The sequence below is a fragment of the Trachypithecus francoisi genome, unplaced genomic scaffold, assembly GCF_009764315.1.
Source record: "Trachypithecus francoisi isolate TF-2019V2 unplaced genomic scaffold, Tfra_2.0 Lachesis_group20, whole genome shotgun sequence".
NCBI classification, from domain to species: domain Eukaryota; kingdom Metazoa; phylum Chordata; class Mammalia; order Primates; family Cercopithecidae; genus Trachypithecus; species Trachypithecus francoisi.
Genome location: NW_022681466.1, coordinates 8,332,727 through 8,346,901, shown reverse-complemented (window position 1 = coordinate 8,346,901; position 14,175 = coordinate 8,332,727). Strand labels below are relative to the sequence as shown.

Genomic DNA, 14,175 nt, shown 5'->3' with positions numbered 1-14,175 from the left:
GCCCGGGCGAGCGCTGGATGCCGCAGGAAGATGAGAATCAGCACAGTTCCTCTTCTGCATCTCACATCCCAATAAAATATTTATTATTTCAAGAAATAAATCTTTAAAAAAAGAGAGAGAAAAAGAGTGTCTCTATTGCTTTCCCCCACAGGTTAGTCCTTGGGAACCAATGAGTTTTTTTTTTTTGCCATCGTGGTTTCTGCGGCTGCAGGGGCCAGCCATGTCTGGAGGGGACTCCCGTGGGAAGTGTCCGGCCTGGCCCCTCCACCAACTTTCAGCATCCCGGGGCTGCCTCCTGGGAAGGGCGGAGGAGCAGGCCTAGGTTGGTGGGTGGGAGCAGGATTATAAAACTGGGTGGGTGGCAGTGTTCTGAAGGCCTGACCCGCTGAGGCAGGCGGGGCTCTGGGCATGGGCGGGGGGGCATCCTGGGGCAGGCATGCCACTCGGAGAAGGACGGCTAGATCTGGAGGCGGTTTGAGGCCGGAGGAAGCTGGAGGTAGGGATGAGGACTCGGCACTGGTGGGCTGGGAGGTTATCTGGGGTAAGCACACAGGGGCAACTGGAAACTGGGCAGGGCGTACCATGGGGCTGAGGCTCCATCCCAAGCCCACGTCTGTAAAAGATGCTGGGGAGTTGGGGAGTCAGCACCTGTGGAAGTGCCTGGTGCATGAAGGCCACCCCCGGGCGGGGTCCCAGAGCCCATTCTCTGAGGCTGGGGTGGAAATCTGCCCCTTGGAGGGTGTAGGGATTGAGGCTTTGGAACAAATCCACCGTCTGGAGTCAGTCACAGGTCATGCCAGGATGGGTTTTGGGAGAAGCCCAGAGTGAAAAGGGTTGGAACAAGCAGGAGAGAGAAACAATTCAGCTAGGGTTCGGGTGGTTCCTGCACCCCCAACTGTGGTCCTCAAGTGTAGAGGGAGGGTGGGGGAATCGGGAAATGGGGAGGGGAGGGGCTAAGGGGAGGCACAAACAGGACTCCTCAGCTTAGCCTTCTCCCAGCCCCCTGCGCCTCTGTCCACATCCCAAACACCAATGGGCCCTGTGTGCCTGGCTCCCCTCATAGGAGGAGGGCGAGCCCCCAGTTTCCCTGCCTGGAGCAGGTACCACCCAGGCCTGCTCTCCAGGGCCATGGGGAGGGCCCCTCCTTGGACCCTTCAGGGACCATTGGGCAGTCTGGTCCCTGCTTCTCTCCCTTGCAAGTCTAGAGGCCCCATCCTGGGCCCAAGAATGACTAGGCCCCTTTCGCCACCTGGCCCAGATCTGGCCTTGCACAAAGCCAGGGGCCTCTGACCACCTGCTCCTGGGCCATGAGGACTCCGAGTAGTCCGACATCTTCTTGGCCATGATGCTGCCGTGAGTCCCCAGGAGAGAACCAGGAGCCTGCCTAGGAGGTCCCAGGGGCTCAGCGTGCTGCCTCCTCCTATTTCTGTGCACAGCTCTCCTCTGCCAGCTTCCTGCCTAAGGAAGGAAGCTCAGGCCTGGAGGGGTTGCGAGAAGGACAAGCAGCCGGAGCTAAGAACCTGCTGGTGCTTTCTCCTGCGGCAGGAGAGAGCCAGCATGGGTGCTAGGCAGGGCGGCAGAGGTGGACTCACAGACAGCCCTGGCACAAGGCCACCTGGCCTTTGCGGAAGTCGCGGCAGGGGCAGAGCCGGCGGTACTTGGAGTTGGAGCCGGCACAGCTGAAAAGCAGAGGCTCCTTCTGCAGATAGCACTCCTGGCCGGGCTGGGCGAAGGCCGGGTACAGGTGGTTCATCTCCGATTCGGTGCTGTCACAGGGCACCTGCAGCCTGGCAGGCACCACACAGCACCGTCACTCAGCGTTGGTCACTTAGGCAGAAGGGCTGGGGCAGGGTAGGGGCTGCCCCCAGCCTAGTCCTGCCTGCCCCACTTCTCTAGCCCATCCCCATCCCAGACTGGGTAAGGAGATGTGTTACGGCTCCTTTATCCCACGTGCTACCCAGGAGCCCCTGGAGAAGAGAGGGGCCTGGCCTGGAGGGGCTGGGGACTCAGGCAGCCTCAGTAGGAGGAGCACCCGGGACAGCTTTCATGGTCTGGGACAGGACAATGCCCAAATAGGCTGTGTAGGCGGCTGAGTGGGTGGAAGACAGCAGGCACTGGAAGGAGCTTTCCCTGGTAGTTTAGGGCTTGGCCAAGAGTAGGGCAGCAGTGACCTGGATAATGGCCTGGAGGATCCCTTCTGGATCCTTCCTGACTCATTGGAAAGCATTAAATCCTCCCCACTGGCAGGGCTGAGGGCCGGTTCTGGGTGTGAGAGCTCTCAGTGAGCCCGGCTGGGCCGGTGAGGATAGGGGCTGGGTGGGGGGCACACTCACTTGAGGAAGGCGTCCTGGCTGTTGAGGAAGGGGAAGAAGGAGGGCTCACAGATCAACCCGTGGTCCAGGCAGGTGTCAGTGCAGGCCCTCCCAGGTGCGGCCAGCCAGGCCCGCAGGGAGTGTGCGGGGGGCCAGGCCGCAGGGGCCAAGCTGGCGTTCCGAGCCCACTCGAGGTGGGTGGCATTGGGGGCCAGGACAAAGGGGCTCTGCGGGGTGTGGGCCCCTGGTAGCGCAGGGCCTGGAGCTATGCAGAAGTCCTGCAAGGAGGAGAGCAGTGTTAGGGCGGGGAAATGTGACCCAGGTGTGCCTGGGAGACACCTGAAGGTGTGGCCCTGCCGTGCCAGTACGAGCCACCACTATTGGGCGCTTACTGAATACCGGGTAGCTTTACCTGCATTATTTCATTTACTTCTCATAGACACTCGTGTCTCCAGATTGCTTACAGGAATTACGGAGGTTGAGAGGTCACAGCACCTGCCCAGGGCCTTGGGGTTGGATGGCAGAACAGGACTTAGATTCAGGGCCCTCTGCATCCTGTCTGCCCTGGAGCGGCCTCGATGCTCAGGTCAGGCTGGGGTTCCTACCCTGGGGCCCACGAGCCCTGCCCTCCATAGGGTGGCCGTGAGGCTCTCCCTGCAGGGTTCAACTCCAGAGGTTGGAGGGCGCCGCGAATGCTTTCCTGTGAGTTTCCTGTCTGGGTTCAGTCCTGGGTTCTGGCCACGGCCCTGACCCTCACCCTGTCACCTGAACACGCTCTCCCTCCTGGGGGCCTCGGTATTCCCATCTGTAAAGGGACAGGGGAGAACCAGACTCTCCCGGCCCCTAATATTGGTGGGGCCAACGCATTATCCATGGAAATTTCTCACAGCCATACAGCCACCTGCCCCAGGCCCCCGAGCCCAAGGCCGGGCACCACCCTGGAGACCTGGAACCTGCAGAGCCACGCTCCATCTGGGCCACCTGCAGCCCTCACGGTGGCTTGGACCCACCAGGATGCAGTAGGGGGCCAGGACTCCCCAGGAATAGGGCACGTCCTCCTCCTCACCCACTGCTTCCAGGCACTCTGAGCACCCGTGTACTCCTGGAAGAAAGGAGTGTACTCCTGGGACAGCTGCCTGCCCGGGTGCTCCCTTGCGGGGCTGGGGGTGGCCGAGCTTTTGAAACCGTGGGGCTGTCCTTGGTTTCTCAGGGCAGAGATCCCAATCTCCTGTTCCAGTCTCACTGCCATCCTTAGCGGGTGGGTGGGCAGTCCGGGGATCTTCACCTCCCAGTTACCAAATCCCAATCAGTTACCAGACTTTCGAACTGCTGTTTTCTAAGAATGAAAGTCTTTGTGTTTCTGTTAGCGCCGTGGAGTTCAGCTCTAAAGTTGGGCCCAGGGCAGGGGTGCCCCGAGCAGTGCTGCTTTCTACACCCACAGTCAGGCCTGCCTGTCTCCAGCCCTGAGGGAACTCTGGGAAAACAGACTGGACAGGCTGGAGGAGGGAGCAGGGAGCTGGATGACTTCACGGGTGCAGGTCCCTGGGCAGACAATGAAGCTGGCTCAGCCCCCTCCTCTGGTCTGACGGGATCTGGGGCAGAGACTAGAGGGCTCACTGACCTGGTGCTGGATATAGGCGTGGATCCGCTCCAGCATCCCCTCGCAGGTGTACTCGTAAGGTAGGTAGGGGTCTACCTGTGGGAGGGACAGGAAGATACATAGCGCGGGAGGAGGCCCAGCCGTTGGGGGCCCTGCCATGCTCAGCCTTGGGAGTGGAGGTCTGGTGGGCTCTCATATCCTGTGCCATGCCCAGGGAGCCGACCACCCCATCCACCTGGCCCTTCCGCCCAGCTCAGAGTCCCTGTTCCCCGCACACCCTCCAGTGGCCCTCCGGGACTCAGGCTCAGGACCCACGAGGCCCAGCCTCATCCCTCCCCGCCCCTCCCAGGTCCTGGTCCCAACTGCACTGAGGATAAAGCTCACACTCTGTCCCGTCCTGGGCTTTGACACCTCCTCTTCCCACAGCCCACACACCCTCTTAGGCATCACCTGCTCCAGGGAGCTTTCCCTGAACGCCACCCCCACTCCTGTTACAGGAACCCTTTCCGTGGTGGCTCCCAGCACCCCAGAGGTCCCCCAGCACAGAAGGAGTCCCTGTGTTATTGCCTCCTGTTTATTCCTCATGTCTCTCGTGAACTTATGGATCCCTTGTGGGTGGGGACTACGGCTTGTTCACTTTGAATCCCCGGTGCCTGGCACAGTACCTGGCAGACAGTGGGTGCTCAGGAAATAGCCATGGAATGAAAAGGCATCCCCAGCTCTGCCTGTATCCTGCCCAAGACATGGGACGTTCATGCAGAGGAACACAGGGACATCTCCCAGTCGGCAGGAATGAGATGACATTTGCAAAGTACCCTGCCCCCACAGGCACAAACCCCCAAAGAGAGACCACAGGCTGTCTGTCTAAATATCTAATAGTCATCCAGGCGTGGATTACATCCAGCACTTTGGGAGGCCGAGGCGGGCGGATTGCCTGAGGTCAGGAGTTCGAGACCAGCCTGGCCAACATGGTGAAACCCGGCTCCACTAAAACTACAAAAAAATTAGCTGGTCATGGTGGTAGGTGCCTGTAATCCCAGCTACTTAGGAGGCTGAGGCAGGAGAATCACTTGAACCTGGGAGGTGGAGGTTGCAGTGAGCTGAGACTGTACCAGTGAAACCCCAGCCTGGGTGACAGCAAGACTCTGTCTCAAAAATAAATAAATAAATAAATATCTAATAGTCACACAGCAACCTGTCGTGTGGGCAGATGCATGGAGTAGCTGGGGTTCAAGAAGCCAGGGAAATGGAGGGAAGAGGTGACAGAGGAGTAAGGGGGTACTCTTGCCTCCCCCGACTTCTTAATCAACCAACCCCTTCCTGTTCCATTAACCTTCTCAGGCCCAGTGCGGAGCCACCGCGGAGGAAATCACTGACCTGGAAGGGCAGGGGCAGCGGTCAGGACCCGGGAAGGAGCCGTCCCAGACTCAGAGAAAGGGCTGTTTTAGCCTTCAACCTCCCCACCCCAACATGTCTGGTGGCAGCTAACGTGGCCCAGCCCATCTCCTAATGAGGCCACTTTCCTGTCTTCAGCCAGTGGGTGAAATCTGTTTGATTCAAGCCTGCCACCACCTCCTTTCTTCCTCATTGGCATTGGGTGGTGCTAGAAAGTTCAGTGGTGCCAAGCTCGGTCTTGCTTCCTGTGTTTCTTAGGAGACCCGTCCTGGGGCCTCTGGCCAAGGGGACATTCCTGACACTCAAGGGTCCCAGGGAAGCAGCAGTCACCGATGTCCTTGAAGCCGGACATTGCCCCAGCACTGACATCCCCCGGCACTGTGCACGGGTATTCTTAACACTGGGGCAACTTGGAAGTCCTGGAGAATCTGCAGGTCCCATCCTCAGCCCAGCCTTGAAGCCCATGCTCTGCACAGCCCTGTCCCGACCTGCTCTCGTGCCCAAGCTGATCGCCCAAGAAGACCCTGGCAGCCAGTTGCTGCCCCAGCTGGTTCCCTAAATACTCATAACAAAGTCCTGGGAGCCTCTGAGCCCCACACACTTCTGGGGGTCTTGCAGGGACAAGGCTTCACTCCCAGGTTATAAATAAAACTCCCCAGAGAAGAGCTTTCCCCTCCAAATGCCGCTCCCCCTCTCCGTGACAGCAGATCTCTGAGTTACTCTCACTCCTGTGTCTGAAGCTCTTGTCATAAGGTAATTCAAAGGTCCCTGTGTGAAGCGAACGCTCACAGCCAGGGATGACGTTCCACCTGCCACGAATCTCCTGCCGGAGGAGCCAGCCTGCCTGGCCTAGAAATCACCCCCATTAGGTCTAATTACAGGTGTGCACCCTAATCAGTCTTGACAGAGTGACAGGTGCTGGTCCTGCCCGGGAACTGCTGGCCTGCAGGAATGACAGCAGGGAGGGGTGCGGCAGATGCCGGTGTTGGCATCACCTTGAATGGCCTTGCTCTGGACACAGAGATGCCCACAAGCAAAGCCGGGGAGGTGCAGAGACACAGAAGGGGTGCCGGGCCCTGGTTTTCCATGGCTGTCAGGCCGGGGGCCGGCTGGGCTGTGTTAGATCTCCCTCTTCTCACCTCTTCTTCTCACCTCTTTCTCCCCATCCTGGCCGCTCCTCCCTCCCTTTCCCTGTAAAAGGCCACAGGACTTGCTGAACAAGCCACTCCCCCTGATGGCGCCCCTCATTTGCTCTCAGCCTCCACCAGCTGGCCCTAAACTTGTTTTCTAAAATAGAATTATTAGGCCGGGCATGGTGGCTCACGCCTGTAATCCCTGCATTTTTGGAGGCCAAGGTGGGCGGATCGCTTGTGCCCAGGAGTTCGAGACTGGCCTGGGCAACAAAGTGAGACCTCCTCACCCTGCCTCTATTCAAATAATATAAAAAGAATATTTTTAAAAAATAATAAAATGGGATTATTAGAATTACCCAGAGTTCTTGTTTAAAATGCAGATTCCCACGCGAAGCTGGGTCCTATTAAATGGGAAGGTGCGGGATGGACTCGAGAATCTGCATTTAAGCCCCTCCCCCGGGTGACTCTTGGGCACATGAACGTTTTTGAGCTGCTGTAAGCTAAGACGGGGTGAACTGTTATGCGGAGGGGTGGGGCCCACAGAAAGGAGGGGCCTGAAGGCAGAGGGGCCTCAGCTGGTTTGGGGCCCAGCACAAGTCTCAGCTGGTCGGATTTGCAATACCTTGCTTCCTTAATCCCTTTGTAATTGTTATTTTTAAATTAATTAACAAAATTAACCAGATGTTCATATTAAAAAAAAATCAAACAGGAAAGCAATGAAAGGGAAGTTTCCTCTCACCAGACACTCAGTCCTTCCCCCAGTTACCAATTTCTTATGTGTCCAACCAGAAATACCTGCGACTATCCCAGCACCTTCATGCACACAGCCCTCCCCTGACCCTGCTTTCTGGGCCTCCGGGGGACAAGTTATCCACAGGGTGGAGTGTCTTCCTCATTCAGCTCAACAATGTATCTTGGAGGTTGGGCCAACCCTGCTCACCACATTGGAAAAGTCTATGTAGTCCCCCTCCCCAGCCTTGCTCAAGCTCCTCTGTAGGAGAAGCCTTGGAGGATTGATTTGCAAGGGGAGGGGAGACGGAGGAGAGCAGAGGCAGGTGGGTGGAGAAGTGGGGAGAAGGAGCAGGAGGAGACTGTGGGGTGGGAGGAGCCCCCTTCCCTACCTGTGCACCTTGCTGCCAGCTTCCCCATGCAGTGGGCTGTGAAATTAATCAGTTAACCCCCTTCAATCTTCTTTCCTATGCACTGAGGTCCCTACCTAAGGCCTCCTTCCTGGGACTGGTACTTCTAGCCCCATTTAAGCCTATGAACTGGTACCAGTCAAATACCTGGCTCTCTTCCTAGGGCGTGGCCAAGGGGCCAAGTTCCTATTGGTCTTTTTAAAAATTTTTTGAGACAGAGTCTTGCTCTGTCACCCAAGCTGGAGTGCAGTGGCATGATCTTGACTCACTGTAACCTGTACCTCCCAGGTTCAAGCGATTCTCCTGCCTCAGCCTCCTGAGTGGTTGGGATCACAGTTGTGTGCCACCATGCCTGTCTAAATTTTTTGTTTTGTAGTAGAGATGGGGTTTCACTATGTTGGCCAGGCTGGTCTCAGACTCCTGGCCTCAAGTGATCCGCCCACTTTAGCCTCCCAAAGTGCAGTGATTACAGGTGTGAGCCCCGCACCTGGCCTCTATTTGTTTGTGCTCTACAGGGCCTTGCCAGAACTTAAGCCACCAGCCCAGGACAGGGGACAACACTGGGTTGAGAGCTAGCAAGGGAGCTTTTTATCCCTCCCCACTCTGTCTAGGCCGGTGCTTTGCTAGGACCCAGCATTACAAGGTCACACAACCTCTCCCTGCAGCAGGACCATCAGCGCCCCACCCTCAGTCACCTGTGACTCCACTTCAGGGCTGTCTCTGGCCTGCTGAGCCCATCCCTGTGCAGGTCAAAAGTGTCAGGAACTGGCATCCCAGGCGCCACCCTCAGCCACAGATGGATGGGAAGAGGAGGATACTACCCTAACCTCCTTCTCCTCGGGCAGGACAGCTCTGGGATGTGACCTACCCCATCTCACAGAGGCCCCGTGGTGATGAGCTCCAGGTGCCACCTGCTGATACCCACCCTGCCTCACCTGGCACCTCCGTCCCTGCTTCCTGGGGTTGCCTCCCAAATAAGCTACTGCTGAAATTCCTGTTTTCATGTTACTTCCTGGAGGAATCCAATCTCAGACAGCCCCTGACTTTGAGAAACCTGCCATGTTGGCCAGGCTGCTCTCAAACTCCTGGCCTCAAGTGATCCGCCCGCCTCAGCCTCCCAAAGTGCTGGATTACAGGCATGAGCCACTGTGCCCGGCCTGGAGCGATTATTTTTGCTCAGCCTGTTATTTGAGCTATAGCAAGAAGGGGATCCAGGAGGACCATAGTGAGAGGAGGCTCGCTCTCTCGTTCACCAGGTCTGAGCCTCCCCAGAATGAAGGAACCAGCCAAGCACAAGGCATGCTCAAAAGCCACAAACATGCCCACTGTGGAGATGAGCATCAGGCACAAGCCCCTCCTCACTCTCACCCAGCCCACACATGTGAACCTACACATACCAGCACCCACATTCGCTGGAGACCCAGGGTGTTCTACCCCCTTGCTACTCAAAGCGTTGCCCCACATTTAACAGATGGTCTGTGTGCACATTATATTTTGAAATGTGCTGGGTAAAGGCTGCAAACCCACACCTGCAGCAGTTTAAAGAATCTCCACACATTCATCGTGAAAACACTCACTTAGCACCTGGCCCTCAAAAGTGCTCTATAAACAATTCGAGATCCAGGGCTGCCACGTAAGGTTATGCAGGTTGCTCACTGCACAAAGGCATTTCCCCACACATCACACCTGAGTAGATGAATGGGGGCCCCATTCCACTCTCCAATCCACATGCCCGGGCTCAGAGCTGTGTCTGACGAGGGGAGGGATGGACACCTTTGCCAACCCAGGCCTGCAAGTCTGAACTCACCCAGAGGGGCACCGTTTTCTAATCAGAGTAAAGACCAGCAGTGTGGACTAGTGGTGGTCTCGACTGCATGTGGCTGCTCTCACCTGAGTTCTCATGATGGCCTTGATGGCTGCTTCAAACTCCTCTGAGTTGTTGTAGTCGACTGTCCACACGTGGGGCTTGCCGATGAAGTTCTCCGCGTAGGGATGCTGGGAGAACACCTGGCAAGGGTACAGAGATCGCAGCTGCCCCCTGTGCCTGCCAGTGGGGCAGGGACAAAGGAAGGTACCCCATCCACGTGTCCTATCTCCTTTTGCCCCACATCTCAGTCTGCCTCTTCCAGGACCTGCAGGGGTCTCTGTCCCGGCCCCTCCTGATTGGGGACCAGGATGCTTTTCACTCACCTCTCTGGAGGTGGGCTTGCCTCGGAAGAACTCGTGGTTGAGGGAGCTGTGGGGTGGGCTGAAGCGGGACTGCAGGAAGATGCAGCCATTGGCGATGGCCTCCAGCGGGGCGGGGCCCTCGTAGGGGAAGCCAAACCCGATGAAGAGCTGCAGAATCAAGAGGCACACAGTGGTCAGGAAGCGCTGCGCTGCACAGCCCGGTCAGCCCCAGGATGCCGGGGACAAGGTTAGGCATCAGGATATTCACAGGAGGCAGCTGGGCCACAAAAGCCAGCCCAAAACATCTTGTGCCACGGGCAAGCACTTCCCCTCTCTGGGCCTCCGTTTCCCCATCTGTAAAATAAGGGTCTAATTAGCTATTATCAATAGTCTTTTCTTGCTCTATCAGGCTATGATTTATGATTCTGGAGGGAAGAAGAGAAGAGCAAGGTTTCAAGCCGAGAAAGGTGCAGGCCCGCACCTACAAGAGACCTCCAGGAACCTCACTCACTCACCCCAAAAACATTTATTCAGCATCTAACTTGTGTGAGGCTGTTCACAATAGCAAAGACATGGAACCAACGCAGGTGCCCATCAGCGGTGGCTTGCATAAAGAAAATACGGTACATAGACACCATAAAATACTATGCAGACATTTAAAAAAAGAACAAAATCATGTCCTTTTCAGCAATATGGATACAGCAGGAAGCCAATATCCTAAGTGAATTAAAGCAGGAACAGAAACCAAATACTGCATATTCTCATAAGTGGGAGCTAAACATTGGGTACTCATGGGCATAAAGATGGCAGCACTAGACACTGGGGACTCCTGGAGTGGGGAGGAGGAAGGGGGTAAAGACTGAAGAATTAACCGCTGGGGACTACGCTCACTACCTGGGTGACAAGATCCTTCATATCCCAAACCTCAGCATTATGCAATATACCCAGCTAACAAGCCTGCATATGAACCCCTGAAACCTAAACTAAAAGTTGAATTTTTTTTTTTTTTTTTGAGATGAAGTCTTGCCCTGTCACTAAGCTGGAGTATGGTGGCATGATCTCAGCTCACTGTAACCTCTGCCTCCTGGGTTCAAGCAATTCCCCTGCCTCACCCTCCTGAGTAGCTGGGACTATAGGCACATGCCACCATGCCCAGCTAACTTTTTTTTTTTTTTTCCTGGATTTTAGTAGAGACAGGGTTTCACCATGTTGGCCAGAACAGTCTCGATCTCTTAACCTCGTGATCTGCCCACCTCGGCCTCCCAAAGTGCTGGGATTACAGGCATGAACCACCGTGCCTGGCCAAAATTATTATTATTATTATTATTATTATTTTATTTTATTTTATTTTTTTTGAGACGGAGTCTCACTCTGTCGCCCAGGCTGGAGTGCAGTAGCCAGATCTCAGCTCACTGCAAGCTCCGCCTCCCAGGTTCACGCCATTCTCCTGGCTCAGCCTCCCGAGTAGCTGGGACTACAGGCGCCCGCCACCTCGCCCGGCTAGTTTTTTGTATTTTTTAGTAGAGACGGGGTTTCACCATGTTGGCCAGGATGGTCTCGATCTCCTGACCTCGTGATCCACCCGTCTCGGCCTCCCAAAGTGCTGGGATTACAGGCTTGAGCCACCGCGCCCAGCCTTATTATTTTTTAAGTAACCTATGCTAGGAGTGCACAGGGCTGGCCTGGAAGGCACTTAATAAATGATTCTGAATCCAAGGCTGTTCTGTGAGGTTGTTCAGGTTATTCACTGCACACAAGCATCTCCACTGCCCCCAACACACACACACACACACACACACACATCCAAGATGCCTTGGGAAAGAAGCTATGGTGAGATCAAGAGAGGGCCTGGGGTCAGGTGCAGTGGCTCATGTCTGTAATCCCAACACTTTAAGAAGCCAAGGTGGTAGGATCGCTTGAGCCCAGGAGTTTGACACCAGCCTGGGTAACGTAGGAAGACACCATCTCTACAAAAAATTTAAAAATTAGCCAGGTGTGGTGGTGTATGCCAACAGTCCCAGCTACTCAGGAGGCGGAGGTGAGGGGACTGTGTGAGCCTAGGAGTATAAGGTTGCAGTGAGGCCTGATTGCACCACTGCACTCCAGCGTGGGCAACACAGCAAGACCCTGTCTCATAAAAAAGAGGGTGGGGGTACCTAGAAGCTGGCTGAAGACTCTCCAGCCTCAGCTGATACTCCAGGGTCCAGTCAGGGTTTTGCCCACTGTGTCAATTGCTGCTCCAGGAGTACAGCTCAGGGACCCCGGAAGCAGTCACTCAGGACTCGTGGCTCAATGGCACTCTAGCCAGGACCCCTCTCTCCACCCACCCAACCACCCCAGCTCAGTGTCTCCAAAAGCTAGGCCTGACCCGGGAGTCCATTTGGCTGGACTGGTACTGCAAGGGGGCGGATGGGCAGCGCAACTCTACTTCCCCATCACTGAGCCACAGCTCTGCTGCTCTGCTGGCCCTGCTCAGGTCCCTTTCTCTATAGGGCCTCTCCTGCCTGGTGGGCACCCATATCTCTGCCCCTGGGCTCTGGCCAGATGTGGGGCTGAGGACAGTAGAGGATGCTGGGTTATGTCCACATGTGGAAGGGGCCTAAGTGATGGTGGCAGGCCTGGCAGGCATGGATAGTGACCTCAGTGTCTGCAGCCGGCATGTGTGAGAATGGTGTAGGGGATGGGAGCTCACTTTGGCCTTGCGCAGCAGCTGCTGAAACTCAGGTTGTGGTAAGAGGCCGTGGTTCTTCACAAAGGCTGGCACCTCAGGGGGCCGCTGGCTCTCGTAGTACACAGTGCCATGGATTTCCATGTATTTGTTCAGGATGCCCAGGAACTTCTCTTTCCCCTGGAAAAAGAAGAGGAGATGGGAACCTCATGCAAACCACAGAAGGCAAAGTCGGTGGAGGAAATCCCCTTGGTCTGGAAGTCAGAAGATGTGGACCCAGTCTCAGGTTGGCCATTAACTGGCTGTGGGACACTGGGAAAGGCCCCTCCCCTGTCTGGCCCTCAAAATCTATGAGTTGCAGAGACTGGACTAGAGCAGAGGTTTCAGGATTACTTTTAGGCATGAAACTGTTTTCTTTCCAAAGGAACCCTATGGGGACCAACATTTAAATGGATTCACATGGTGCCACTTGGCCTCCACTGAACCCCTAATGACCTCTAAGCTCCTCTGAGGAGCTGTAGAGCTCTCTGTAGTCCATTCATCCATCTCTCTCTCTCTCACCCATCCCATCCATCCTATCCATCCATCTACCCAACCACCATCCATCCAGCCAGCCAGCCAGCCAGCCATCCATCCATCCATCCATCCATCCATTTGTCCATCCGCCCATCACTCTATGCGTCCACCCACCCATCCATCCATTTACCCATCCATCCCTCTCACCCATCTACTCATCCACCCACCCATTCATCCATCCATCCCTCTCACACATCCCTCCACTCACCCATCCACCCATCCACTCATCCATCTACCCATCCATCCTCTCATCCATCCATCTTATCTGTCCATCCCTTCTTTCATCGAAGGAGGGGGACCTCTGATGGAAGCTCCATATTTGGAATTTGAACTCAGGGGAATTACACCCTAGAAAAAAGGATGAAACACAGCTAGACCAGTCCTTGCAGGGGCTGAATCCATTTTGTCTCAATCACTATATTGATTACAGTGATCCGAGATTGCTAGGGCCTCCAGCTACAAGCCAAGAGTAAAAGTAAATTCTCTCTGGAATAAAATAGAGTCATCCCTGATCTTAAATTATCTCTATAATTCTTCATATTCATTTTCCAGAACTCAAAAAAAAAAATAACCATTGAAATCCCAATCAAACCTCCAGTACTTATTTTGTAGAAATTGACAAGCTGATTCTAAAACTCATTTGGAAACACAAAGGACCTAGAACAGACAAAACAACTTTGAGAAAGAACACAGTTAGCAGGTTTATATTACTGATGTCAAGACTTATAAAGCCACAGTAATCCAGATAGTGTGGTACTGGTATCAAGATAGACAAATAGATCAATGGAACAGAATAGAGACTCCAGAAATAGACCCACACACAGTATGGTCAATTGATTTTCAACAAAGGTACAAAACATTTTAGTGGAGGAAGGATGGTTTTATCAATAAATGGTCATGAAACATAATATCTATATGCAAAAAACTGAAAGAACTTTATACGTATATGTAAAAGTTCATGCAAAATGGATCACAGACTTAAATGCAAAACCGAAAACTACAAAACTTATACAAAAAAATAGGAAAAAATCTTTGTAACCTTGTGTTCGACAAAGATTTCTTAAATACAACACCAAAAACACAATCCATAAAAGAAAACACTGGACTTCATTAAAATCAAGAACTTTTGCTCTTTGAAAGACATTGTTTTTTGTTTGTTTTTGAGACGGAGTCTCCCTCTGTC

The 14,175-nt window shown here is 54.5% G+C and overlaps 1 protein-coding gene across 3 annotated transcripts in view; it reads right to left on the bottom strand.

Annotated features, from left to right (window-relative positions):
* Positions 1-49: 49 nt before the first annotated feature.
* Positions 50-14,175, bottom strand: part of MGAT5B (alpha-1,6-mannosylglycoprotein 6-beta-N-acetylglucosaminyltransferase B) — an 82,901-nt gene continuing 68,775 nt past the window's right edge. For all 3 annotated transcript variants that reach the window (XM_033182322.1, XM_033182323.1, XM_033182321.1), the window contains 6 exons: positions 12,441-12,596; positions 9,770-9,916; positions 9,470-9,586; positions 3,934-4,008; positions 2,334-2,590; positions 50-1,787 (listed from right to left, as the gene is read on the bottom strand). In XM_033182322.1, the coding sequence (XP_033038213.1) occupies positions 1,589-1,787; positions 2,334-2,590; positions 3,934-4,008; positions 9,470-9,586; positions 9,770-9,916; positions 12,441-12,596 (951 nt within the window). In that variant the 3' untranslated portion in view covers positions 50-1,588. The remainder of the gene's footprint in view (positions 1,788-2,333; positions 2,591-3,933; positions 4,009-9,469; positions 9,587-9,769; positions 9,917-12,440; positions 12,597-14,175) is intronic.